Source organism: Puntigrus tetrazona, chromosome 7 (assembly GCF_018831695.1).
Source record: "Puntigrus tetrazona isolate hp1 chromosome 7, ASM1883169v1, whole genome shotgun sequence".
NCBI classification, from domain to species: Eukaryota; Metazoa; Chordata; class Actinopteri; order Cypriniformes; family Cyprinidae; genus Puntigrus; species Puntigrus tetrazona.
Genome location: NC_056705.1, coordinates 38395639 through 38423400, shown reverse-complemented (window position 1 = coordinate 38423400; position 27762 = coordinate 38395639). Strand labels below are relative to the sequence as shown.

The 27762-nt window shown below is 36.5% G+C and overlaps 2 protein-coding genes across 7 annotated transcripts; both read left to right on the top strand.

Annotated features, from left to right (window-relative positions):
* Positions 1-2505: 2505 nt before the first annotated feature.
* LOC122349382 (protein dbl-1) lies at positions 2506-7861 on the top strand. 2 transcript variants are annotated; one of them, XR_006251448.1, is made up of 4 exons: positions 2506-3172; positions 4014-4628; positions 6824-6907; positions 7009-7061. XR_006251448.1 is itself a non-coding variant. In XM_043245403.1 (4 exons), the coding sequence occupies exons 1-4, from the start codon at positions 2905-2907 to the stop codon at positions 7136-7138; spliced, it is 1101 nt and encodes a 366-aa protein (XP_043101338.1). In that variant the 5' UTR covers positions 2506-2904; the 3' UTR covers positions 7139-7861. The 2 variants fall into 2 exon arrangements, 1 of the variants encoding a protein (XP_043101338.1); XM_043245403.1 differs by having other exon boundaries at positions 4014-4632; positions 7009-7861.
* Positions 7862-9035: 1174 nt separating this feature from the next.
* Positions 9036-27205, top strand: tspan5a (tetraspanin 5a). Of its 5 annotated transcripts, XM_043245426.1 has the most exons (11): positions 9038-9410; positions 15261-15311; positions 15959-16105; positions 16694-16864; positions 18673-18798; positions 20094-20141; positions 20988-21104; positions 21182-21243; positions 22243-22329; positions 24643-24685; positions 25479-27205. In XM_043245426.1, exons 1-9 carry the CDS (start codon positions 9327-9329, stop codon positions 22313-22315), a joined length of 879 nt encoding a protein of 292 aa, XP_043101361.1. In that variant the 5' UTR covers positions 9038-9326; the 3' UTR covers positions 22316-22329; positions 24643-24685; positions 25479-27205. The 5 variants fall into 5 exon arrangements, with proteins under 5 accessions (XP_043101363.1, XP_043101364.1, XP_043101361.1 ...); XM_043245428.1 differs by lacking the exon at positions 18673-18798 and having other exon boundaries at positions 9036-9410; XM_043245429.1 differs by lacking the exon at positions 15959-16105 and having other exon boundaries at positions 9037-9410.
* The last annotated feature ends 557 nt before the right edge of the window (positions 27206-27762 follow it).

Sequence of the window (27762 nt, the reverse complement as noted above, 5' to 3'; positions counted from 1 at the left end):
CTGCTCCGGAGGCTTCTGGGGAAGAGGAGGAGGAGGAGGAGAGAGAGGCCGGGCATGGAGAGAGACAGAAGTGCAGAGGCAATCAGAAAAGAGAGGCAAACGCAAACAGAGAGAGATCAAAGAAAAACAATCTACGCTCTGACACGCAGCACCGCGCCATTAGATAATGACAGATTGAGATCTCCCATCAAAGGGCGTCTAGATGACACCACTCGTGTTTAAAGATCCGTCCAATCACTTCCTAAGTATCTCTCAATGCGTAGCTGTATAATAATACAGTAACCCAAATAACTATGTTTTAGATGCTGTGATACCATTTTTGTGTGTATCGAGTTTTTTTTGTCATACACAAAAGTAGTAGCCATCTACCCACACGACTGGTATTAAAAACAGTTAAATATATGTGTATGTTGTCTGATATTACACATTGAGTGTAAGCAATCTAGAAATATGTGAATACATGCATTTGAAAAAGAATATTTGTTAACACTTGATAGTCGATACCTTTGCAACTACATGTCAACTAGCAGTCATTAAAGTATTAGTAGACTGTTTGCTTAATATTTTCTATAACCTTATTTCGATAGGCCTACAACATACCGATTATCAGAAACTTTGCAAGCGTATGTCAACTTATTCTCCTAACCCTAAACCTACCCTAACGGCCTACTCTGAGAGGTAGAAGACGCGTAGTTGCAAATTAATGTGAATTAGTTGACGTAGTCGACATGTAAAGTTGCTTATAGTTAGTAGACTGTCTAAAGTGGACGATCGAAATAAAGTGAAACCAAATATTTGAATCACCTTTTAGCTTGCTGCCGTATAGTGCGGTTAATGTGCTTAAAAATACAATTTTTTACAATCTTTAAAACAAAGAAATTATATTTTAAGTGTTATGATAAGAAAAGAAAATGCATACACAATTATTTCATTCTTTGTATCGTGCATCTTTTTCGCTTTTATGCACGGTGCGGTTCAAAATAGTTTTAAACGTGATTTTGTGTTCATTTCTGATCACACTGCATCTGGTTATTTATTAACACCCGAGGTACAGCAAGTCTAATTTTCCAAACACATCGTCCAAATTGCATTCTGCCACACAATAACTATCAGTGTCTTCTCCCCTGTGACCTTTGACCTTTCTGTTAATCTCTCATCTAAGCGTAGTCTGAGATCCCCCTCCCGTGTAAACAGAATAGCTCGCAGCAGTTACTGTATAGCTCTCAACAGCATAACAGCTCTAAAGACGAAACAGACCCTCTCCACAGACTTCACATGCATTCGCACGAGTCCATTATCCACACTTTTCTTATCCTGAGGCTTTTGAAATTGTTTCAAGAAGTACAGTAAGAGAGTTCAGCTTTCCTTACATACTGATAAGCGGGCGACTATCTGCTTTGTGTTAAACTACATCCATTAGATTTGAATGTTAGCGACTTCAGCCTTTGAGGATTACGGAGGCAAAGGGTCGGGATGAAACGAAGACGTTTAAAAATAATTCCCAAGTTGTTAAAGTTTCCCGAGGTCATTAATCTGAGGTTATTGCCACAGTGAGCGTGCAAGGATGAGAAAAACACTTTCCGTCTCCTTTCGCCCAAGTTGCCATGGCTGCACAGTTTTGAACGCATAAGAACTAAACTAATCCCTCCTAAATCCCATCTCATAAAACACGCCGGTTGATGTTTGTGGGAAAAATCAACCATTTTGTGTGGCTGACCTCAGTAGCGTGCAAGAAATGCGATCCTTTTCATGTAAGCATAGTGTAAATGCATAAATAAGCGGCATTCAAACAACAGTTGCTTTAGTTGTTTGCCTTCAGATGTTACGTAATGCAGCCTAAAATAGTCTGTAATTAAATAGGTTAACTATAAACTAGTCAAGGAAATTCCCTCTAATTATTTTAATTATTTATTTGCATTTTTGTATCATTTAAGCTAAAAAAAACACTGAACATTGAAACAGTGTGTGTGTGTGTGTGTGTGTGTGTGTGTGTGTGTGTGTGTGTGTGTAAAAGTCTACTTGTGATTATTTTATATGTATATACACTATACACATACTTCTAATAATAAATCAGCATATTAGAATGATTTCTAAAGGATCATGTGACTGAAGACCGGAGTAGGCTAATGATGAAAATTCAGCTTTGCATCACAGGAATTAATTATGTTTTAAAGTAAAGTACTTTGTTATACGTTACATATACATTGTAATAACATTTTGCAATATTGCATTTTTTTTCTGTAGTTTTGTTCAAATAAATGCAGTCTTGAGGAGCATAAGAAGCTTCTTTGAAAAATATTACAAAATTTCGAGCAGCAGAGTTGCCATTTTGTTAAAAATAATTTCATTATCAATCATTTTACTGTTGTTCCAAATTTGCCATTAAAATATACAAAACTCATATCATACAATATGCTTTTGAAAATCCCAGTGCTGAAATTAAGCAATAGTGACATCTATAGCTCAACTGCGCACCCAAGAAAGCTGCGAGATGAATCTCAAAAGTTATAAGCAACAGCTTGCACTTGATACTCTGTTAGTGCCAGGAATGCGAGCAGTTAATGAGTGCACTATCCGCTTACGCTGAGAAAGAGCTACAGGTTGAAAAGAGCCCTTGATTCAAGTTAAAGGTGCTCAAGCCTCGAACCAAAACAAGCCTGTTTGCTTTGCGGCACGAAAACCGAGAGCACAATGCCTGTCAAATGGAGTGTGACATTCCAGCGATTTCTGTGGGAAAGCGGTAATTGCTTTTTTTTTCTGCGTTTGGCCGTGAGTTGCATGGCCCGTGAATCCTGCCCAACCCACTAATGAGTGAACGAGCTTCTGCTCACTGTGCTCTGGCCGAGCTGCGCGGGTAGAATCAGGGCTCGGGCTTTCTTCGCCGAATCTGTCATTTTTTGCAGAATGAGGTTTTCAGCATCATTTTTAGGCTTCCTAATCGGTCTTCTGCGCCTAGGAGGGACTCTGTTGACGGAAGGTGGGGGGGAGGAACTGGAGGATAGAGACCTGAGCAAAGCTATTTTGGAGATGCTGCATATAAACAAGCTATCGGCGCCTCAGCAGGCGAAGCCACACCCCTACATGAAGAACGTTTATCAGTCTCTGGACGCACAGGCAAGAGACCTGAGCGGTGCTGATGGGACTCTCGTGCAGAGCTTCCGGAGCATGGAAGGTAAAAACTTTATTATTTATAAACCTTTTTATAAATTTTATAAAATCAAAAAATAAATAAATAAATAATATATATATATTATATATATATATATATATATATATATATATATATATATATATATGCCATTTTCCATTCATTTGGCATGTACTTTTATCTAATAAATATGAATAATATAGTTAAGCATTGGGGTCAAAGTCTCAAAATGCGCTGAAAATGTGTTATGATTACTTAATATCAACTCTTTGGTGATAACAATTTCAGCAAAAGCTTTCTTCCAGTCTTATTTTTGTATTATTATATAGTTTATTTCAACAATTTTATTAAACGAAAACACAATTTAGTTACTTTTGTTTTACTATTATGTTTTATATTATATTTTATTATAGAGGCAAATAGGAAATGTATATAAATAGTAAATTTTTTAAATACAAAGTGCAAGCTTTTTTTTATTAATTAGGTTATTTTGCTTCAATGGATGCACTGTTTGTTTAGTTAAATATTCTTCTTTAATTATACGCTGTAAAGTAAATACCTTTTTTTTTTTAAATCAATTTTTTTTTTAATTAATGTTTTTTATTACACGTGTTTTATTAATTTAATGTATTGTGCATCCACGTAAAAAAAAAAAAAAACAGCAGATGTTCACTTTGGCCTTGGGTCCACATCGAAATTAGTTTTAATACTACACTTCTCCGAAAAGATGTTAATGCATAAAACGTTTTGTCGGCCTACAAAGTTATATAAAATGCAAAAGGGTTATGTGAATAATACAAACACTGCTTAATATTCTGCAAAATTCAACTCAGAGACTTTTAAAATGTGTTATTTTCTAAATAAGACTCAAAGTATGGCACCCCGGGTTGGATCTGGTTCAACGTGTCCCAGCTGAGTCCCTTCATGAGGGTGGCAGAGCTGGTCCTGCTGAGGAAGACTCTTCATCACAAGCCGTTAAGTGTGACGGTCACAGTGCACAGTCTTTCACCCGGACCAGATAACCTGAGCATTAGCGGTCCTCTTGCAGAGCACTTGTTGAGTCTGGACCGCCTGCCTCCGTCAGGATATGACGTTTTTGACGTGACAGCTGCAATAACCCAGCCACCGCGGCGCTCGGACATCTTGGGCTTCCAGCTGCGCTTCGGGGACGAGAGCGGCAGCTTGGTTCTCCACGAAGCCCTGACGCAGAGCCTCTACTGCTTGAACGGCAGCTCTCTCGGCCAGCCGCTGTTGGTGGTCTACAGGAGCCCGTCGATGGAGCACCGGCAGAGGGCGTTGGGAGCGGGCTCCGAGCGCGGGCCGAGCTGCGCGGACGGCTCCGAATACGACGGATGGAGAATACAGCTGAGGCACGGCAGACACGCGGCTGCATGCAAGCTGTACGTACATCACGTCGACCTGCGTACGAGCAAGCTGAGCCAGTGGATACTACAGCCGTCCAGTTTCAACATAAGCATTTGTAGGTATGACCTGTCTGTGTCTATACAACTGATGAGAAAAAACTAAGACGAAACGTAGTTATAAATAAAACCCCATCAAATTTAAAATGTAACAGGGAATTCTGGGAATTAATTTATGGTTCATTGTAAACTATACATTCTTTTTCCACATACAACCGTAAAATTACAACTGTGACGTCCAGTTTTTACTGTTAACCATTTAACAGTTTTTACTGTAGCATTTTTGCTGTATTTTACCGTTAAATTCGTTTTTTAGTCTGTGTGTAACATGCTGTACCAAAAAGACGAGCATATTATTGACAACTGATGAGGGAAAAAAACGATGAAGAAAAATAGTTATTTCAACAAAAAAAGCTAATTAAAAAAAACACGAAATTTGAAATGTAACGCAGGGAATTCTGGGAATGTCAATTTACAGTAATTTTTCCACTTTCAAAAACGGTATACTACTGTAATTACATGTTAAATTACAACTATAATGTCCAATAAAGTAGAGGAACTTACTGTTTACCGTTTAACAGGTTTTTACTTTAGGATTTTTACACAGCATTTTACCGTAAATTCATATTTTTGAGTGTGTTTAATATACCAAAAAGATTACTCAGGGGAACTTGGCAATATGTATAAGTTTAACTGACACCTAAATGTAATTCACTATGTTACTAATAAATTGAGTCATGACACAAAATATAGCGTTAAACAAATCTAGGTATTTTACCATCAAAAAACGGTAGCAGCATTTTAGATTTAACTTAAATTACATTTAAATAGTAATAATATTAACTCATGTAATGTTAATATACCAACCTATTGAAGTACTGAAATCTGTTTTGTATCTTTGTAATGCACTGATCACCACCAAAAGCAGGTGATGATGAGAAAATCACGATAAACCAAAGCCTTTTAAATATTAACATATAGAGAAGGTGCGCCGTGCCATTCACACAAACACTACATTTCACAGTAATGCACATTAAACTAAAATAATGCAATACATATTCATTTAACAACATTAGACGTAACATACAACCCAACTAAGAAACTTTTTTCTCACTAAAAAGTGGAATACTACCATAAAAATGACATGTAATGCCCAATACAGTTACTGTATTTTTGCATGTGTAATAAAAAAGATGAGCCAGGGGACTTTACAAAAAGTGCACTTTGTAACAATATCAAATATTAGTATAGTATGTTAAATTACTATTATTAATATTATTACTTTAAAGATTTTGAGAAGTACCTGATTGCAATTTTAACTGTTTTAGTCAACGCTGCGTTGTTATTTTGTATTAAATTGCATCTTCATCGTTACAAAATGTGTAATTAGAAATATATTTAAATACGTGACATACAATGGAAATTGATTATATTTTAATAATGTATATTTTAATTAATTTTAAGTATTTTTATATTTTATTAAGTTAATGCATGTCAGCACATTCACCACTTTCACCATATTTCAAAATACAATAAAAGCATTAGTAATAAACAGCAAAACATATATTTTTTTACCTAATTGTTTCATATCAATTCAATACAGTTTAATTTAGTTGTAATAATGCAATTAAGCGATTAAGGGCAATTAAACTAGCTTAATAGGATATAAAGATTTGACAAGCTGTTTTTGTTCTGTTTTTTGGTTTAATTTGGTCAAACATGAACTGTTTTAATGTGATAGAAGTAGGTTAGAGAATAGTCTACACTCACATAAATAGGGTTATCGATATAATAGTACTATATAGATGTAGCTCTTACTGTTGAATCAGATTATTCTTAATAGTCTTCATGGACTGGAAAGTCCAATTATTTCTGGTGGATGACATGATTTTAAAGGGTCCTCATGTGAAGACTGGAAAGTCCGGATCTTTCCAGTGAGTCGGTTCATCACAAGAGGGGATTTTCTTCACTAATGAGTCACACTGTCGGTTCATTTCAAGATGATTCAGTCCCTTTAGGCCTATTGTTTTATGAATTATTTTATTATAGTTGCTTTAATGTGAACTGACCTGTTAAAGTTGAAAAAGATGGGTCTGACAGTAGTTCAACTAGCCTACTTCAGACGGCTTTTTGCCAACACTTTCATTTTCCTCAACATAGGTCAATGGTTAACGGCCCTGATATTGCAAAAATCGCCTCATGTATTCATTGCATGCAACAGAACAATTTTGTCCTTCCATTTTTGCCTTTTTAGAGGTAACTGTCTGAAAGAAATATCTGCGTTGTACGTGTCCGCTCAGAAACATCGAAAACACCACGGAGGCAGTGACTTTCAAAGGTGCATTCAATCTGCTTTTCATGCTTATGAATGTCTTAGTTTCGAATGCGCGGTTATTGCGACAGATGTTGACCTTGAAACTGTTTTCGTATGCCTTCTAGATTAAACTGCACTCCTCTGGGCCTTTCATCTCTCATCGTGATGTACAGCAGCGACACGGCGGACATTGTTATAAAAGAGCTAAAGGATGTCACAGCAGAGAGTTGCGTGTGCCAGCCGGCTTCTCGATGAAAGGGACTGCATGAATCTAACAGTCTGTGAAGTATTTGGGGAAATGACGATTGCGGGAAAAAGTATGTGAACCCCCGAATTGCTCATGATACTCGATTTAAACATAGTTAACGGGCCAAAAAAAAAATAGCGAGATGTTGAAAAGTTTGTTTCTTCGTCAGATTTGGAGTCATTCGTTATCATTACATCACTTGCTCACCAAAGGTGAATGGATGTGAATGGGTGCCGTCAGAATGAGAATCCAAACAGCTGGCAAAAACATCACAGTAATCCACACCATTCACAGAAGGGCTCGTAATCCGATCATTTAATGTCAATGATGTTTATTTGTTATCAGTTAATAGCTCATAATGTCTCATAATGAGCGTCCTCGTCTCTGTAGACATGCTTGTTTGCTTTCCGTGAGATGTTATTTTTACTGCTAGACCGAATCCTGTTCAATACTACCCTTTTGTTTCACTCTTTGTTGCGTATTGTTTGCACTTTCCCAGCAAAAAGTATGTGAACCCTGAATCGCTTATGATATTCGCTTTAAAGAAAGGAATAGTTAACAGAAAAAAAGATAGCTGAGGTCATACAAGATGTTGAAAAGGTCATATATATATCATCTGCAGTGAATGGGTGCCGTCGGAATGAGATAAAAACATCACAGTAATCCAAAAGCAATCCACAGCATTCTTTTTAATGTGATTACGATGTGTCTTCATTTTTATTGTGATGCTGAAAACATGTATGCAGCAGTTCTCTGTGAATATTTGCCGAGGTAAAAGTCAAGAAGGTATTCTGCATTATTTCGCTTAAATTCAGCAATATTCTTAGGAAGCCTGCGTGAATCGCGTTGAAACATCTGTGCGCACAAACTTTGCCCCGGAAATGATTTTTTGGACAGCTACTCGGCCGTGGCAGATGTACTTTTGGCCACAGGATGTCATGATAGAGCAAGAAAAAGAAGGCTTTGTTGCTATCAATGTTCATGCAACAACAATGTTGAGGAACATTCACTATATTGCTATGACTGAGTTATTAAGGAGAAAAAAGTGCATATATGGATGCAACACAAGTAATATATATATATATGACCAGAATTTTGCTCATTTACCATTTGACAAAAATGTTTAATAGTTCTTGGAAACTTCTGACGATGCCTTGGGGATATGAAACTGAAACAATATCTTCTGGAATTTCCTTCACATTTTTCAGATTTAGACGCAACGCTTCAGTCTACTTTACAGGGTGTGCTAAGTCTTCTAAGTCTTCTTTTTTTATGCGTATATAGGCCCACATATTAGGCTATATAATGCAATACGATTCATGTTTCATATATTATGAAAAACATAAGCATTTGTGACCCAGGACCACAAAGCCAGTCATAAGAGCCATTGACGTAGGGTTAGTTATGATCTATAGACATCTATTTGAAAATCTAAATATCGAGAAAGTTGGTCAAATGTTCTTAGCCGTGCATGGGCCTATTGCTAATCAGAAATTAAGTTTACACTGGGAATTTAAATATATTAATGGAAAATTATCTTGATATTCTAAAGATATTTGGCATAAAAGAAAAATTGACAATTTTGACGCACACAGTGTTGGCTATTGCTACAAATATACTACTTATAATTGGTTTTGCGGTCCAAGGTTACCGTTTATGTTATAAAACTGTACAGCATTGAGAAAATGGAACCGTCTCTCCCGCTTTTAGACAGCAATTATTTCACTTTTTTACAAAAACCGATCCCTCCACCCATTCAGTTTGTTACAGAGTAAACCGTGCCTCAGACAACAGCCTAAAAAACTGAGCCCGTGCACGAAAACTACTTAAGCGCGTGCTCGCGACGAGAGGCGTGCCCCGGTGGGGGGGAGGGTCGAGGCGCGGCCGTTGATTGGTTGCGAGCGCTGTCAATCAAAAGCAGCCATGTCAAGCGAAAAAAAGAGCGATGTGAACTAATTGCGGAGAAGAAGGGGCCGTTATTTCGACACACGCCGCGTTAAAGTCAGCGGATCCGTTTATAAATGACAGTTAGCATTGTGCCGCATTCAGCTGCCGTTGAAGTTGGCCAGCATTATGTTTCTTTTACGCGGATAACGACACACCGGGACACTTTGACATCGATGTCCTAAAAACGGAATAATAACCCGCTTCGCGTTTTATGTGACCCAGTAGTTTGTTCTGGAGAAAACGAGCCAAATGATGTCAGGGAAGCATTACAAGGGTCAAGAAGTCAGCTGCTGCATCAAATATTTCATATTTGGATTTAACATAATATTTTGGGTAAGAGCTGCGCTCGCAGCGCCGCGGCTTTGTTTATAACGCATCGGCGTGTCTTCATGTGAATGCATGTGAATGTGAATGGTTTATGGGTATTTCGCACCTCAGCTCCTTTGTTCCGTTTGTTTGAAGCCGGCATGCACTGTAAGAGACAGGCGCAATCTGTCGATTAAACGAAAACCTGTCGATTATTCTACGTCGAGACGCCTCTGGTCTTGCATCTGCGTTCATATAAACTCGTTTCACTGCGATTTTATACCCGTTTATCTCATACGCTCACGACGGCAGCCGAGTCAAGTGCGCACTACAGATAATCGGCTTTCTCTCTGTGAAGCGATGCGTCGACCTTACTGTACACCGACACATGGATCCTGTCTCCTGGATTGAATGCAATAGCTGGAGTGACTCGAGATTACATGCAGTCGTTTCTACTGAAAGATCCGGGATTAACGCGTTGTTTTTCAGCGTCTGTAACTTTAATACTCGTTCAAATAGGCTTCAGCGTGTAGTTTTATTTCATCCCAACGTTGAAAACAGTACAAAGTGCTGAGTTATGTCGTGCTGTTTCTTATTACAGTGAGATCTGTTATTAATAGATTAGTTAACAGTTCAAAATATTTAATCAAGTTCTCCCCAATGTACCCCATCCCTGTTTACCGCTTTTAATTTTAAGCATTTCAAATAGTACACATATTAAATAGTGCTGTCAAACAATTAATAGCGATTAATCGCATCCAAAAATATGTTTTGTGTGTGTATTTATGTATTTTTACAATTTTTAAAATATTTATTTTTATGCATTTATATATTGATCATCTTAGATTTTATAGTATCTATAAATTAATAACATTAAATATATACATGCAATTTGATTGCGACATCACTAACGTTAAACGCATTTTAAATTGAGCTAATTTCACATTTTAAAAATGGCTCTTGGCAATTTAGGGGTGCAGTCTTTTGAGGTTCGTCTTGAGCCTTTTATTTGTCTTTTCGGACCAAATACATGCATTTGGCATACCTGTAATCTTAATAATCCCATTTATTATTTCATAATGCCAGTCCAATAATTAAGGGGCATTGCTGCGTCCTGATTGGTTTACTTCACGTTTACAGCCAAGTAAAAGTAAGCACCGCGAGTTGTGCCACATTGCCAAATCTTTGTGGATCCCATACAAATTATGAGTCGAATTCCCTTAAACTCTGTTGAAACACTCCTAAAAAAGGTTTTTTATTGGCACCTAGAGTCCCATGAAGAACCCTTAACTTCCGCAGAACCTGCACAGAAGGTTCTTGCAGGTTCTTTTTAAGAATTTTAAGCTTCTTCGGGAGCCGGAAACGATCTCGATTCATTTTTAAGAATGTAAAGCCCGATTTATTTTCCTAAGCTAGATCCGTACCTCTCTTTCGCATCACCTAGTTTAAGTGTTGACTGATTATCTGGGACGCTCGTCCTTTCACATGAGCCCTGTGAGGTTCAATAACGAGGGCGCTATTATTGAGCGTGTTACTGTACAGAGCTCGGTGAACTTCATACACTTGCGACATTACAGCTCCCGCACGTTTACAGCTGTCTCGTCCTTTCAGTCGCTTCAAATGGAGGAAGAAAATGGCTTAAACTCAATTTAATGTGACGTTTGACAACAGACAAATACCATAAATAACGAAAAGAGATTGCTAAACTGATTTTCAATAGATAATAGATGCCACGTATGTCACCTGCTCCCGTAAAGGCTAATGTATCGCATAAACATTGTTCGTTGTTGCTGGTTTGGTTGAACTCGTTGACTCCTGCTCGTTCGAGTAATGCTTTTTCTCGTTCTTTAGATGACTCATAATGAAAAATGGCATTTCCCCTACTGTACATATCAGAAAGCAGCTGCACTAATTATAGTCGTGGTGTAAAGCTGACATTAATGACGCCCCTTTAAGACGCTCGGATAAAACAGTAAACGGACCTCCCAAATGTATAAGATAAACTCTTTTAATGGCATGGCGTACGAGAAGCGCTTTACACTTTATTTAAGCATGTTTGCAAATAGCATGTGTAAGAATAACAGGGACTAGCTGAGCGCTAGAAATAAAATCAACCGAAGCTATTGCTTTATTTTGGCCGCGCAGCGTATAACGGCTCAGAAATATTGCTCTCTGTCTGAATGCATTTCCAAATCGAAAGCGAGTCAGGCTTGTTTCTTAAGTCAAAGCACTTCTTTGTGTCCGTGTGACGTTTTTCTGGCTTACATAAAGAGTGTTTTCACTGAGGTGTATGTCATTTCCTTTAAGAGTGAGCTGGCCATGATGCCAGATGTGAACAAGAATATAATATGTCCAACTAAAAATGTTTTGTCTGAATATGTGTGTGTGTGTGTGTGTGTGTGTGTGTGTGTGTGTGGTTTCCATCTTTCTGTCTTAATTTGCTGTTTATTAATAGTAGTTTAGGTATTGGATTAGAGATGTAGAATAAGGTCATGTAGAATAATATTTGACGTTAATATGCACTTAATAAGCATTAATAAATGGCTAATATTCTGGTAATATGCATGCTAAGATGCAACTAATAGGTGTAACCATAAAAAAGTAATTTTTAAAAATACGGTAATACTGTGAAATATTATTGTGGTTTAAAAAGCTACATTTTCAGCATCATTCAATACCAGTTTGCCGGTCATATTATTAAATGTTATTAATGATGTTCTTATTATGTCAACATTTACATGTTTCTTTAGGTTTCTTTTACTCACTGGGGTATATTTGCATGGGTCAGAATGATCTGTTTTTCTTTTATGCCAAAAATCAATATAATATTAAGTAAATATAATTTTTATTAAGATATTTTGTACATTTCCTATCGTAAGTTTTTTGATTAGTAAAACAATTTGTATTAGTAATATTCATTACTTCATTTGGACAGATTTAAAGGTGATTTTTCTCAGTGTTTTGTTTTTTCTTTTGCACCATCAGATTTTCAAATAGTTATATCTCGGACAAACATCGTCAGATCACAACAAACCACATATCAACCAGCTTTCAAATGTAAAAATCTCAATTTTGAAAAATGTACCCTTTTACTGCTTTCGTGGTCCAGGGTCACATTTAGCTGAAATAGAAATCTTACTAAATAAAAGTATTAATTTATTTTCTTTGATGTCCCCGAACTTCTGAGTGGTATCATGATTTCCACAGCTTCAACATTGATAATAATAATAATAAAAATGTTTATTGAAATCAGCATTAGAATGATTTCTGAAGAATCACATGACTTAAACTCAGATTCACTTAAACTCAATAAATTCTGTTTAAAACTATTTTTATATAATATTAATGCAAGTATTAAAGATGCATGCACGCAGTATGGTCTACATGTGACCATTGGCCTTTTACTGCATACGGTAATCTTATATAATTCTCTATACTCTATTATTGAGCGCAGGGTAGCCATTGTGATTAAGCTTTAATGGTGCGCCTGGTTGTTACGAAAACGATCGTAATAATGCATGTTTGCGCTGGGAATATTCGTAGGAAGAAATATGCATTTTTCCAGAGATATGTCAAGTGTGTGTGTGTGTGTGTGCACTTGTGTAATATCACAAACAAACACCCCGTGATGCTGAAAAAAGCTGCGTGTTTCCCTGTCCGCTCCATTGTGTGTGAAGTTGGACGGGAATGAATGGGGTCTTTGTGCTCCACAAAACTTCTGTCTGTTTTTTTGAAATCGAGTCCAACAAACTAAATTGTCTTTCATTCCTCACGCTCAAGGTCTCCTTCCAGTAGCGACCACTTTACAAAAAAACCTTTTTTATTTAAAATTCCTTAAATTTACAAAAAAAAAACAAGTAGAGACGGATCTTTTCTTCCTTACTCTGACATGCATCCAAGTGGATTCGGACAAGAAGTAGTGTGGGAACGTCTTTTTTTCAACACCTAAACTTAACAACTGGCTAACTAGCTATTAATAAGCAACAAATTAGTTTATCGAGGTAAAAGTTGTAGTAAATAGTGCACTTGTGTTATATTTGTTCAATGTGGAATTTTTTGAAATGCGATAATGGTAACATTTTAGTTCAGGGACTAATTGTCACTATTGACTAGTTGTTTATTAACATTAATATTACCTGTTTATTAGTACTTATAAATCACATTTTCCTGTCTTATTATGCACGACCAATCCTACTTCATGCCTAAACGTAAACGTATCTTACTATTTATTACTAAGCAGCAGATCTTGTTGCAAATAATACAAATATTATTGGAATAGTGAAAGCAAATCCTGCATGTATTTTTTCCGGCGTATGAAGTAAATACAGGACTGCGTTGTGTCTGAGTTACGGTTCATTTTTGCTAAAAGATCTACTGTATGCGAAAGACCCTCTACCCACAATCACCGTACTGTTGTCTTGCATAATTCATGCACACAAAAAGTGTGCTCTGATGATGAAAAGATGGACAAACGGGGCCATTTAGACTGAAACGACTTGGCAAAATGTAGCTGGGAGTGTTTTCTTGAATAGTGAATGAGATTCTGGTCGGACGGCTTGTGATAAACAGTAGAGATGGTTGATCTGAGCGAAGGTCTTGAACCCACAATTTGATTTATTCGTGTAGAATTAGCTAGCTCTTTTTTATCGTTAGTTTTTGTCTCATACAGAGTGAAACTGTACCCACGCTCAGTTCATTCAAGATGCGGATGAGTTTCTTCATCACAACAGATTCGGAGGAATTCAGTATTGCATCGCTTGGATGCCCTGCAGTGAATGGGTGCCGTCAGAGTCCAAACCGCTGGTGAAAACATCACAAGTAATCCACACCGCTCCAGTCCATCGGTTAATGTCTTGCGAGGTGGAAAAACTGTGCATTTTTGAGAAACGTTTAAATTTAAACCATTGTTTCTGGCAAAAATATGTATTCATAATCCGTATGACACGTCCTACAGTGAAAAAACCCCACCCACGTGATTGTTTAGAACCGTTCTGCACTCATTAAAATGTCTTAATGATAGATTTGTTTCTTAAAAACAACATTTTCGTAAAATGTGAACTGACCGACTGGAGCATTTTTGACGTTTTTATCAGCTGCTTGGGCTCTCATTCTGACGGCACCCATTCACTGCAGAGCATCCGTTACTGATTCAGTGCTGCATTTCCCCAAATCTGTTCCAACGAAGAAACAAACCAGTCTTGAAAGTCCAAATGGCGAGTGGGTTTTTAGCAAATTATCATTTCAGTTCATGCGAACACAGTGCATATTTGTGCGCTTAATGTTTGTTAAAAAGTATAAGACGAAATAAGGTATAAAGGCTGTGTTCTCCAGTTCAGAGTCACAGCCCTACGCACACAATGAGGACACGCGTCTCACGGGAAGAGCCAGATGTCCGCTCAGATGCCACCGTATAATATCAGATTGCAGAAACTGTGTCAGAGTGTAACATAAGAAGCTGCTGAAATCAAAAACGAGACCTTAAGTGTGAGATATGGAGGCTGGCACCCTTTACATTCAATGCTAATGACCTAATGTTTGGATCAGATAAAACGTTCTCATCTTTTTTTCTTTAATGTTCAGCTTCGGCTCACCGGGAGGGGGTTTGAAAAGGAAACTGTGTGCACTGTGTACTTATAATAGTAATCTGTGTCCAAACCACATGAAATTTTCATAATCACGGACAACAATCAGCTGTAACATTATCATGCTTTTTCTGAACGTTGCTTTTTGTATATACTTGCGGGTTAAATAAACATTTAAATGGGGTTCGCGCGCACGAAATATAGCTTGCCGCCTTCTTTTGTGTTTCAAAAGGTTGAACAAATAATGCGTGGAATCATTGTTTTCAACTGTTGCCATATCTGTCTTGTTTTATAGTTGCTTGGCGTGGCTTTCCTTGGAATCGGATTGTGGGCATGGAGTGAGAAGGTGAGGAAAACAATACTGAATACATAATCCACGCAATTTATCTTTATTTGGTATGCATATTAACATACGCGTGAAGCTGAGATGCAATGAGGACTACTGCGATAATAATGTATTGTTCATATTATTTTACATATATAATATAGTTATATAAATGTATTCATTTTTATCTAAGCTTGGTTTTAGTTATGTTGTTATTGTTTAGTTATAACAAGTAAATGCAATCTAGTAAATGCATAAACAACATTTGTTCTTAAATATATACATGCATGTGTATTTATATACACATAATAAATCACCATTAATCGTTTGACGGTGTTTATTCACGTATTTATTAAGTTAACTACCCTTATGGGATAACTTTATGACATGCAGCCGTTTTCTGTTTTGGTTAAAGTGGACCAAAAAGGGCATTTTTGGACAGTTTCATAAGACTGAAACTATTGCTGCATTTCTGATCTTTCACACACAAGCATAAAAACCCTTTGATTATCGCGTGTGCTTGGTTTGCCGTGTTTCGTGCCGTATTTTTGTCTGCGAAAGCACGCCGTTTCTGCTCGTAACGAAATATTCGCGTAATTGCAAACGATGGCAAATTCGAGAGGTTCTGGGAAGCCGTTCAGCTAATTAGAGCTCCGTGTCTTCCTCAGGGGGTTCTGTCTAACATCTCCTCCATCACGGATCTGGGTGGATTTGACCCGGTGTGGTTGTTTCTGGTGGTGGGAGGGGTGATGTTCATCCTGGGCTTCGCGGGCTGTATCGGAGCCTTGAGGGAGAACACCTTCCTGCTCAAATTTGTAGGTTTTCAAGCTTTGATTCTCGTTAGGTGTGGGTGCAGCCTGCTACGAAACTGATAAATGCTGTTTTAACGCTTGCACGCATGGGTTTTTCTCATCATTAATACATGCATGTACAAAATCACAAAAAGTATTCTTTACAATCTAAGGTCACGAGCGATTTTTTTAATAATATTATTTTAACTACATGCATTATTTAGTTTATAATTTGGGAGTTAAATTGCAAAAAACTATTGCAATAGAGAAATTAAAAATTTTAGTTTTATTTTATTATTTTTTGGGGGGAGGCGTTTGCTTCGACTGCGTAGATTGCGATGCATTTCAGAAATAAAAAAATAATAAATTTGCTAAATCTGAACTAAATTTACAATCTGATGTCACTCATTTATTTATTTATCTCCATTTAGTATGTATTAATTTGTTTATTTTAAAATGAAATGCATTTTGGTAGCAATAATTTAAAAATACATCCGCTAAAATTACAATCTTTTTCTCAATTTTGATATTTTATTACTTTTTATTACAGAAAAAGAATTGCCGCCGTGGGTTGCGTGTTTATGGCGTGTTTTCGTCTCTCTCCTCTCCCAGTTTTCTGTGTTTCTGGGGATAATCTTCTTCCTGGAGCTGACCGCCGGCATCCTGGCCTTTGTCTTTAAAGACTGGATTAAAGATCAGCTCAACTTTTTCATCAACAACAACATACGAGCCTACAGAGATGACATTGACTTGCAGAACCTCATCGACTTCACTCAGGAATATGTAAGACCGAAGATACACAGACAGAAAATACACTAGAAGGGGAAAGCGAGGAAAGGCGTGAACGGGGAAAAAATGTGTGCACAGGAGGAAAAAAAAAAAGCAAACTATCAGTTTATCTGCGCCACATGTCATTACAGAAGCAGTTCCCATAGCAACAGCGTGACTTGAAGACTCCTTATTCACTGTCAGCACACGCAGTTCACTTACGGAGATCCCCGTCGCTTCGTGCTTCTTCATTTCTTTGAATAGTAGGATGTCAAACTGCTCTGAATTTTGTTTACTTCGAGACTAGAGTGTGCTGACATTTAAAATGTTACTGGGTCATGCTCAGGAAACGGTGCCGTTTAGGTCTGAATGTACTGTAATTTAAAAAAAAGAAAAATATATTTTTTCACCTCAGACCAAAACCACCAATGGGAGAACACTACAAGACGACTCTAATAGAGACACTTTATAGATAGATATAGTGTTTTATTATTCTATTCTGAATGCCATGAGTACATGTAAGTGAATTTAAAATACTGTTACCAATTAAATATAATATATGTATCAACAAAGTTCATCTTTGCACCGTAGAGGTGGCACAAAAGCTGCTCCTGAAGTGGCATTGAATTATAACATTTCTTATATATAGCACAGTCAAAGGCCAAATGTTATTTTTGTATGATATGCATTAATTTGTACCTTACTTGTTTTAAGACTCCCAAACAATTCGCTCAGTGATTCGTTTTTCTGTGACGCTAATCTGCGCTCGATGGGTCTCATTTTCATCTCATCACGCCTGTAAGGACTGATGAAGCAGGGTTTGTGTGTTGCCGGGGAAACACTGTTTTAACACTGATAAAGCAGCACCTGGTGGTTAAGAATGAAATTGCATTTTCAGTCAGACCAACACAAAAAGACCGAGAAGCAGGCCGGCGATATTCTCACAGTTCATTAATCGGCTCGGGATTCAAGTGATTCGACTCGTTTCAGTGATTCAGAGTCAAGACTTTCTTTTCTTTATAAAAGGTGCACTTTCAGATGTTTTCATTCACTTAGAGCTGCGTTACACACTGCATGAAAGATCATTTTGAAAATCCACAATCTAATATAACTATATTAATCTAATTTAAATAACTATATGTGGGATTGGAAAGGACTTGCATGTAATTATGCATAATTTATTGTTATTATAATAGTAAATACGTGTAACAAGGACACCTTTAAATATTTGGATAATATATTTTCATATTTTATTCTATTTTCCATGCATTTTTGTATTTGATTGATATAAAGAAACCCATTAAAATTAACTGATATTCTAGTAAAAAAAACACTTTTATTATGTATGCATTTATTTATATGCATCCCTCTGACGTCTATCACTGTAACAAAGTTCAGATATAAGTAGAAGTTCACACTCGGCACGCAAATGCCATTGTTTCCTGAGCGAAACCCTGATACGGTCCCACAATGCACTGCAAATTCAGCTTTACTGTGTTTTTGCTCCGTACTGCGGATCTCTTTCCAGCAGATGCTTTTCCTCAGGACAGATTTAATTAGATATCAGAGTCGGGCAGATGCTGTCGTGTTATTTCCTTGCTGACCTTGCATGATAAAGAAGACAGACACAGAAAAGCCCTGCATCAAATATTAGTATAATGGGAAAACACGGCTCTGACATTGACGTGTATTAAACAGATACAGTCTAATGCTTCCTATTAGATTTATCCAACAGTCCAAATTATTGTAACTTCATTTTAGATGAATGTGAGTTTCAAAACCCAATAAATGTAATTGCATGCACAATATTTGCTTTTCTTCAGTGGGAATGCTGTGGTGCGTTCGGAGCAGATGACTGGAACCTCAACATCTACTTTAACTGCACAGACAGCAACCCCAGCCGAGAAAAATGTGGCGTGCCCTTCTCCTGTTGCACCAAAGACCCGGCAGTAAGAAATACATTTTTATGGCAGCTGAATGAAAGCTGCATTTCATTATGTGACGTACAAGCAATCCGAGATGGAGATGAGTTTGTTCTTCATCAGATTTGGAGAAACTTGCTCAGCATGGATCCTTTACAGTGAATGGGTGCCGTCAGGGATTGTTTCTTTCAAACACAGTTTTTTACTTCAGAAGACGTTAACTGGAGTGGTGTGGATTTCTGTGATGTTTTCATCAGTTGTTTGGACTCTCATTCTGACGGCACCCATTCACTGCAGAGGATACATCGTCGCGCGTTGCCGCATTTCTCCAAATCTAATGAAGAAACAAACTACATCTACGTTTTGGATGGTCTGAGGGCGAGTGGATATTCAGCAAATACTATTTTTTTGGTGAGCCTATTTTATATTTGAATCCGATGCTATTAAGACTTTCTTCAAATATTTTGCCAGTGAGATACTCGCTGTCTGGCTCCACAAACGTCCTGTTCTTTTCCCAGCACGATTTGCATGCCACTATCTCCGAGATTTAACAGAGACTAATAGCGCGAGGGGGGAAAGCGCAAACAATACGCGACAAAGAGCGAAACAAAAGGGGAGTATTAAACAGGATTCGGTCTACGTGAACAGAGTAAAAATAGCATCTCGCGGAAAGCAAACAAGCACTGCGAGCATGTCTACAGAGACGAGGACGCTCATTAGGAGAAATTATGAGCTATTAACTGATAACAAATAAACATCATTGACATTAAATGATCGGATTACAAGCAGCGATGAATAATAAAAGCAGAACTAAATATTACATATTGCATTTATCTACCATAACACTTTATTTTAAGATGTCCTTGTTACACCTTACAAGTAGTTACCGTTATAATACCAATAAATTATGCAAAATTACATGTAATAACCCTAAACCTAACTTTCATCCTGAAGTACATGTAGTTAATTAATACTTAATGTGTAATTACAGTGTAACAAGAACACCTTAAAATAAAGTGGAAAGGAAGAGTCTGTTAATTTATCGAATGGTCACAATTTTTCATAAATGTGACTTGAATGAGTAACAGCTACCGAAGGTGAAATAAGTCATAAATATTTGGAGGGGGACAGGCACATCCTGTTACCAGTTTATAAGTAGGAAGACGAAAATGACGACAGTAACTCCCTCAGAGTTTGCTATTTCCAGTCTTATCTCTTCACTCCACCCACACTGGAATTCTTCACACTGTCAGCACACTTCCTTAAAAATGAAACGTTACAGTGATCTTCTAATAATTACGCATCGATAATGTGTTTTGCAGGAGGATGTGATCAACACGCAATGTGGATATGATGTTCGGGCGAAACCGGTGAGTATTGTGACTTTACACTCTGTATTTCCCCATGGCTGCGTGTGTGTGTGTGTGTGTGTGTGCTTTCAAATGTGCATTTGTGTGTCTGTGTGTGACCCTTGACCACGCATTCGAAATTAAAATAAAAAAGATTTATACTGAACAGATAAGCTTTCCGTCGATCACACACAGAGACACAAAAACTTATTCGCATTAAACGTTTTTCACTCATAAATTATTAGCAGTACTTCAAAATTAAATAAAAAAGAAATGGCTAACACATAGCGACAACAAAAAGCAAAAACAAAAAAAAAACCTAAAATATAACCCAACGTTTTTTATTCACAATTTGATCTTAACCCTAACCTTAAAATATACTCCAATAATTTTAATCTACCGTTTAGAAAAAATATTGGTAACCCTTTATTGTACAAATACACCTACTACTCGCTTATTAGAATAAATATTACTAGAATATTAGCCATTTATTAGTGCTAATTAAACACATATTAATGCCTTATTCTACATCCCTGATCCTAAACTTAATAACTACCTTACTAACTATTAATAAGCAGCAAATTAAGAATTTATTGAGGGAAAAGTCGTAGTTAATAGTTATCAAGTGTTACTTATTCTATATATTATATATATATATAATATATATATATATATATCTAAATGATTGATTTGATATATATATATATATATATATATATATATATATATATATATATATATATATATATATCAAATCGCAATAATTTAGATGAAGGATCTGTAAGATGACACTGGAAATAAGTAGGCGAGTTCAAACTCTAGAAAGAGGACGAAGCACTGATCCTGATTTCCCGTGTTCGTCTTTAGGACGCAGAGCAGAAGACGTACATCAACGTCAAAGGCTGTGTGCCGCAGTTTGAGAAATGGCTTCAGGACAACCTGACAGTAGTGGCTGGGATCTTCATCGGCATCGCTCTGCTGCAGGTGAGGACGCCTTCACCTGCGATCACCGGCCGCTCCCGCTGCTCCTACCTCACCTTTCTTCTCTCGTTTTCCCACAGATATTTGGAATATGCCTCGCGCAAAATTTAGTCAGCGACATCGAGGCTGTGAGAGCCAGCTGGTAAGAACGCACGCACGCAAACGCACACGCACCGCTCCGTTCCTGCTCTACTTTTGCATACCGCCACGGCAAGCAGCTTTTCTCTTTCGCCCCAGTGCTTCGACGCCTGTACATCTTCCACTTTATTCATAATGCACATCAATGGCTCGCTTCTTTAAAGCCGTAAGTGACTCTGGAGTCCTAAACCTTCGCTAGTTTGCCGTTTTTGCTTCGAGATGTGCCACCGTGTGGACAAAACAGGAACCAGATGAAGATGACCGTGTTAAGAAATAGATCGCTAAACAGAAAAACACTGCTAAAAGGCATACGATTAAGAGTCGTTATAATACTGGCCTGAAATGAATCAAGTGCTAATTTGGGCTGATGATTTATAAAAAAAAAAAAAAAAAAAAAAAAAAGCTGTGGCATGTAATCGTTTATGTAAAGTTCTTCGGCATTAAATATCAGTCACTTAAAGGGCTCTGTACAAAAGTAGTAGCGTGTATATATTGCAAAAAATACGCAGCGTGGGTCAGTTATTGATTTCTCTTTAAAGAAAGGTGAAGAAATTTAGTAAATCTGCTACCGTAAAGATGTCAAAACTTTATTTCCATTGATGAGACAGTATAGGTGATTTTCTCAATATTTCGATTTTTATGCACCCTCCGATTACAGATATAAATATTATTAAAATATGTAAATACAGCCAAATATTGCCCGTCAGTAGAAAATCGTATTTATTCAGCTTTCAGATGAAGTGTATAGAAAATGACTGGCATTGCGTTCACAAATGTAGTTAATAGCATTTTAATATATTAAAGTAATATATTTAGCAATATAATAAAAATACATTTTTTTGCAACAACTCAGCCATTCTCTCTAGACTGATGTGATTTTATCTCCTCGCGACACACACACACACACACACACACACCTCCCAGTCACTTTCCTCCGTCGTCTCAGTCACATCCACACCGACTCACCTCACAACTTCACTTCTCCTCCCCATGCCTTCATCAGGGTGCCGCCCCTCTCTTACGTCGCCCGCCGCCCCCCGTCCCACTACGGCAAGAAAGCCTCGGCGTACTCCTGAGGGAGGCCGGCCTGGTGGGTGTGAAACGTGCCTGCTTGTGTTGTGTGTGTGTGTGTGTATGTGTGTGTTCTCCTAGATCATCAGCGCTCTCCTCTTCCTCCACCGAGAGCTAGTCAGTGCTCATCCTCCTCCATGACAGCAATCACTCATCGGCGCTCAGGCATTCGCTAACATCAAACCAGATACGCTTTCACAGACGCTCTCGAAGGTTCAAGAGAAATTCACTTTAAGAAAAAAGCACCCTTGCGAAAAAAAGAGACATTATTGCAGAAATAGCATGCATTGAAATTTAACTGAGATTGAATTAAATCGCATTTTCTTTTAATTTTATATGAAATGCAATACGTTGACGGCAGCTGACCGTCTTCATATTTAATTGAATAATTACTTGCATTTTTTTGGAAATATGCTTAAAGTGTGAAAAACCCAACATTAATAAGTACAAAAATATTAATTTTAGTGTACTTATATATGACATCAAATTTTTTTTTACTTAAATTCAGCTTTCCACATAAACTGTTATACTGATAATATTCGTCATTAAATATTTCAATTATGTGCAAATTCTATAACTACTTAGAGCAGTGTAGTTTTAGCATATAATTGAGATATTATTATAGTTTTATATATACTTTTAATATATACACTACCCTTCAGACTGTTTTTAAAGGAGTTTCCGAAGCTGCATTTATTTGATCAAAAATACAGGGGAAAATGTTATATTGTAAAATATTATTACGATGTAAAATAACATTTTTAAATTTTAATACACATCATAAAACATTATTCCTGCGATGCAAAGCTGAATTTTCAGCATCATTGCTCCAGTCTTCAGTGTCACATGACCCTTCAGAAATTCTGCTGCTTAATATTTTTTTGGAACCTGTGATACTGTTTTTTTTTTTTTCAGGATTCTTTGATAAATAAAAATAGAAATCTTTTTTAACAATACACGCGACTGTAAAGTTTGGTGTCCATAAATGTTTGGAAAAAATTCTAACTTTTATTCAGCAAAGATCGTGTTCGATTTATAAGAAATATCTGTATTTTGAATAAATGCTTTTTAACTTTTTTTGTTTGTCAAAGAACCCTGAAGAAAGCATCACCATTTCCAAGAAAAAAAGGTTTGGCAGCACAACTGTTGCCAACATTGATAAGTCTAATAATCAGCATATTAGAACGATTTCTGAAGGATCGTGTGACATTTTAGAATTAATGCCAGCTTTGCATCACAGAAATATGTTTTAAAGAACCTCAAAATAGAAACTATTATTTTATATTGTAACATTTATATATAACATAACATTTTACTTAGCATATATAGTGTGTAGTATATATATATATATATATATATATATATATATATATATATATATATATATATATATATATACACACATATATATATATGGTATAAAAAATGTAAAATAAAATAAAAAAATAAATAAATAAATGGTGTATATATATATATATATATATATATATATATATATATATATATATATATATATCACAGAAATATGTTTTAAAGAACCTCAAAATAGAAACTATTATTTTATATTGTAACATTTATATATAACATAACATTTTACTTAGCATATATAGTGTGGTAGTGTATATATATATATAAATGGTATAAAAATGTAAAATTAAAAAAATTAAAATAAAAAAATGGTATATATATATATATATATATATATATATATATATATATATATATATATATATATATATATATATATATATAATTTTTTTCTGCATTGTAACTTAAAAACAAAATAAAAATGCATCGTATATTCAAAAATGTTTTTAAAGTGAAGTATCGCATGGCCTTCCGTCACGTTTCTCATAATAACACACATCCTCACGGTTCCAGTCCCACGGAGATCTGCTGCAGGAAGAGCGCAGTAAAGGCGAATGCGTCACTCTCCGTGGTCATTGTCATCTTAACCCCCGTATTTTTGCTCCTCAGATTCTCTCTCCCTCTTCTAGTCCCGTTTAGCTCCCCGGACTGTGTGCTGCGTGGCATCAAGCCTCATCCCTCATTATAACCTTCATCTGCCGGCTGGCCTTGCTGCAACCCTCCCATGCATCCCACATCAGTCATGTTCTCTCTAGCTGAAAATCAGTCCGTCACACTGTAGATGCTGATTTCTCTAAAGCAAGGCCCCAATTTGTCAAGTTGGCACAAAAAAATAAAAGCTCTACTTTGGTTTTATTGGAAAAGTCAGTGGAGCAGCGCCAACTCTTAATGAGGCCTTACGCGACTGGCTTTAGACTTCTGTTTATGACCCATGTCTTCTTTTTATATCTTTTGTCTCATGCAGTTTGTTCACATGAAGTGGCAGCTAGTCTTGCAGACACTCACAGGTAATTTAAATCTAGTAAACAATCTGATATAATATCGATGCTACCTTCAATGCTCTTAAAGGAACGGTTACTTGCTAAAGAAAGACCATCTCAGACCATCCAAGATGCAAATGAGCTTGTTTCTTCGTCGGATTTGGAGAAACGTAGCATTGCACCGCTTGCTCTGCGGTGAATGGGTGCCGTCAGAATGAGAGTCCAAACAGCTGGTGAAAGCATCACAGTAATGCACAAAAAATCCACACCACTCCAGTCCACCAGTTAATGTCTTGTGAAGTGAAAAGACGTATGTTTGCAAGAAACAAATGCGGCAAGACGTTTTTAAACGGTCTGAACTGTTGCTTTTGGCTAAAATGCAAGTCCTCTGCTACAGAGAACAGGTCCGAATCAGGAAAGAAATTTTCACCGATACAAATTAAAACAGTCCAAAAGAGTTTAAAACAAGTATGTGGATGGATTTGGACTTTTATGGATTATGGACTCTTATTTTGGCAGTTTTCAGTGTCTTAATGATGATTTTGTTTCTTACAAACATGCCGCTTTTGGCATTACGGATCACTTGTGGATCATCGTGATGTTTTTATCAGCTCTCACTCCGACGGCACCCATCCGCTTCCATCGTTGAGCAGGTGATGCAGTGCTGCATCTGTTGCGATCCACGTCTTTTACGGTCTGAGAGAGATTGAGTTTTCATCACTGGTCGAACCGTTCCTTTAATACCAACCTAAATAGAAAGATTTGACGTGATTGTCGTGAAACTGTCCAAACTGTGTTTCTTTCTCTTTTTTGCGAACAGGCCTGTGCCAGCACGATTAAGGTAGCGAATGATGAACACAAGATGCCAAGTGCACTGGTTCGCACACGTGTGTGTGTGTGTGTGTGTGTGTGTGTCTCCACCATAACCTTTTACCATCTGTAAATAGCGCTACTTTTTCTAGAGTGTTTTACGTGTCAAAACGTGTGTGATGTGAAAATACGATGCGTCCACAGAGGTTGCGTTAACCAAAAAAAATGACCACCATTTGCGGGACTGTACAAGCGTTACGAAAAGCATCGTCCGAAACGCTGTCCATCGCTTTGGCGCAAAAAAAGATGTCCGTCTCAATCGGCTCACTGTTGTAGTTCACTGTTCAGGACACTGTTTAGGGTGCAAAGAAACATTTGCTCACTAAAAATTCCCACAATGCACCATAAAAACCGGTGAACTAATGTCAAAAATGTTAACAATAAATGGGTTTAATTGGCATAATGACTTTATTTTATTAAGCTATAGCGAGTTTTATAATCAATGCTTATTTCGTTCATCTTTCTATTGCGTTGTGTCGCATTATGTTTTGAAACTGCAGAGCTTTGATCATAAAACCAGACGCCTAAGACATATTACTAAGAGATACAGGCTCACATGTGATACTTGTATGAATTTTATGTTATAAGGATCTCATTGATTCATATTACAATACCATATTTTGGTCATACAAACATCACAAACTGCACTAAATGTAATGTTTAGTGCTTTTTCCCTCTTTGGAGATGAGCTCCATATTTCAAACGCTTACTTAAACTGTCGCATTTCAAAAAACGTGATTTTTTTAAAGACTATTATTTCACATGTCCGGCTTTATAAGGTCAATTATTCTAAAATACGCTATATTAAGACGCTATAGTCCTGGAAATGAAGTTTTCCAGTTAGTGGCGGGTGATTCTTTTTAACGCAGCCTCTGTGCGTCTGAAGCTCAGTCAGGGAGTTTCTCATTGAGAGTGTTTTTTTTTTTTTTTTAATCATCCTCTCAACGCTGGCTCATGCATTTCAGTCGTGTGTTTAAAAAGCGTTTCTGGCGACTTGCGTCCACTAAAACCGTCGGGAAGGCGTTTTTGTAAAATGTACTTTTGTCCTTGCACTAACAAACGAGAGATCCCAGAGAATTTCTTACGCAGATGTTTATCTTTCACGAGCCGTTTCTGATAAACGAGACCCGTGGCAGTATTTTTCCGGGACGTACGGACTAATCAGACGCTCGTTTCGTTGTAAATATCTGAGTGATATTTTAGCACTTTCACAATGCAGTCGTAACACTACTGTACGTAGCACTCGTGTGTAATTATACATCACTAAAAACGCTTTTAACGTGGTTTATGTCTCTCTTTTTCTTTTAAAGACATTCTGGTGTAGCTTTTACAATTACGATGCATTTCAAACGTGTTCATGCTTGTAAAAAGAAGGGAGACTCCATCCGGAGGTGTGATGATTTTTAGGCCGCGTGTCGTACATTTACTTGATGCTCCAGCAATAAGACAAAACATTTTCAATAAATTATTTCTCAGCATTGTAATGGGTTTTCTGTATAATTAATTGTTTGGTGGTACGTTATCGTTTGTCCTCGGAGGAGAGAATCCCGTTAGCGACAAAAACGGTCACGCATCAGTAAAAACTGCTGTTAATTCTTAGTTAAAAAATGTGATGCCATTATGACTCATAACTAATTATATGATTTATAATTCAATTAAATATTCTAACAATTTCAAGTTTGTTTAACTTGTCATAACTGACTTTATTTAGCTTTTTTATGTCATACACTTGTCAATTCCATCGTATTATTATTATTATTATTGCTTTTTGTCATAATTTTGACTTAAGATCTTAATTGTTACCTTTTATCTAAGACTTTGGACTTATTTTGACATAATTGTGACATCGCAATGTTAAGTTTTTGAATTTTGAATTACACAATTTTGTTCACAATGTTTTTTTATCAATGTCAGTTTCAACAAATTTCAACAAATTTTGACTTATTTGATATCTATAATTTTGACATCTCTTAATTTCCAATCCAATTAGTTTTGTCATAATTTTTATAAAATGATATAATTTATATATATATATATATATATATATATATATATATATATATATATATATATATATATATATATATATATAAAATGTATTTATTTTATTTATATATATATTTATTTGATATATATAAATATAATATATATATATATATATATATTTTTTTATATATATATATATATATATATGTATATATATATATACACACACACACACACACACATTATGT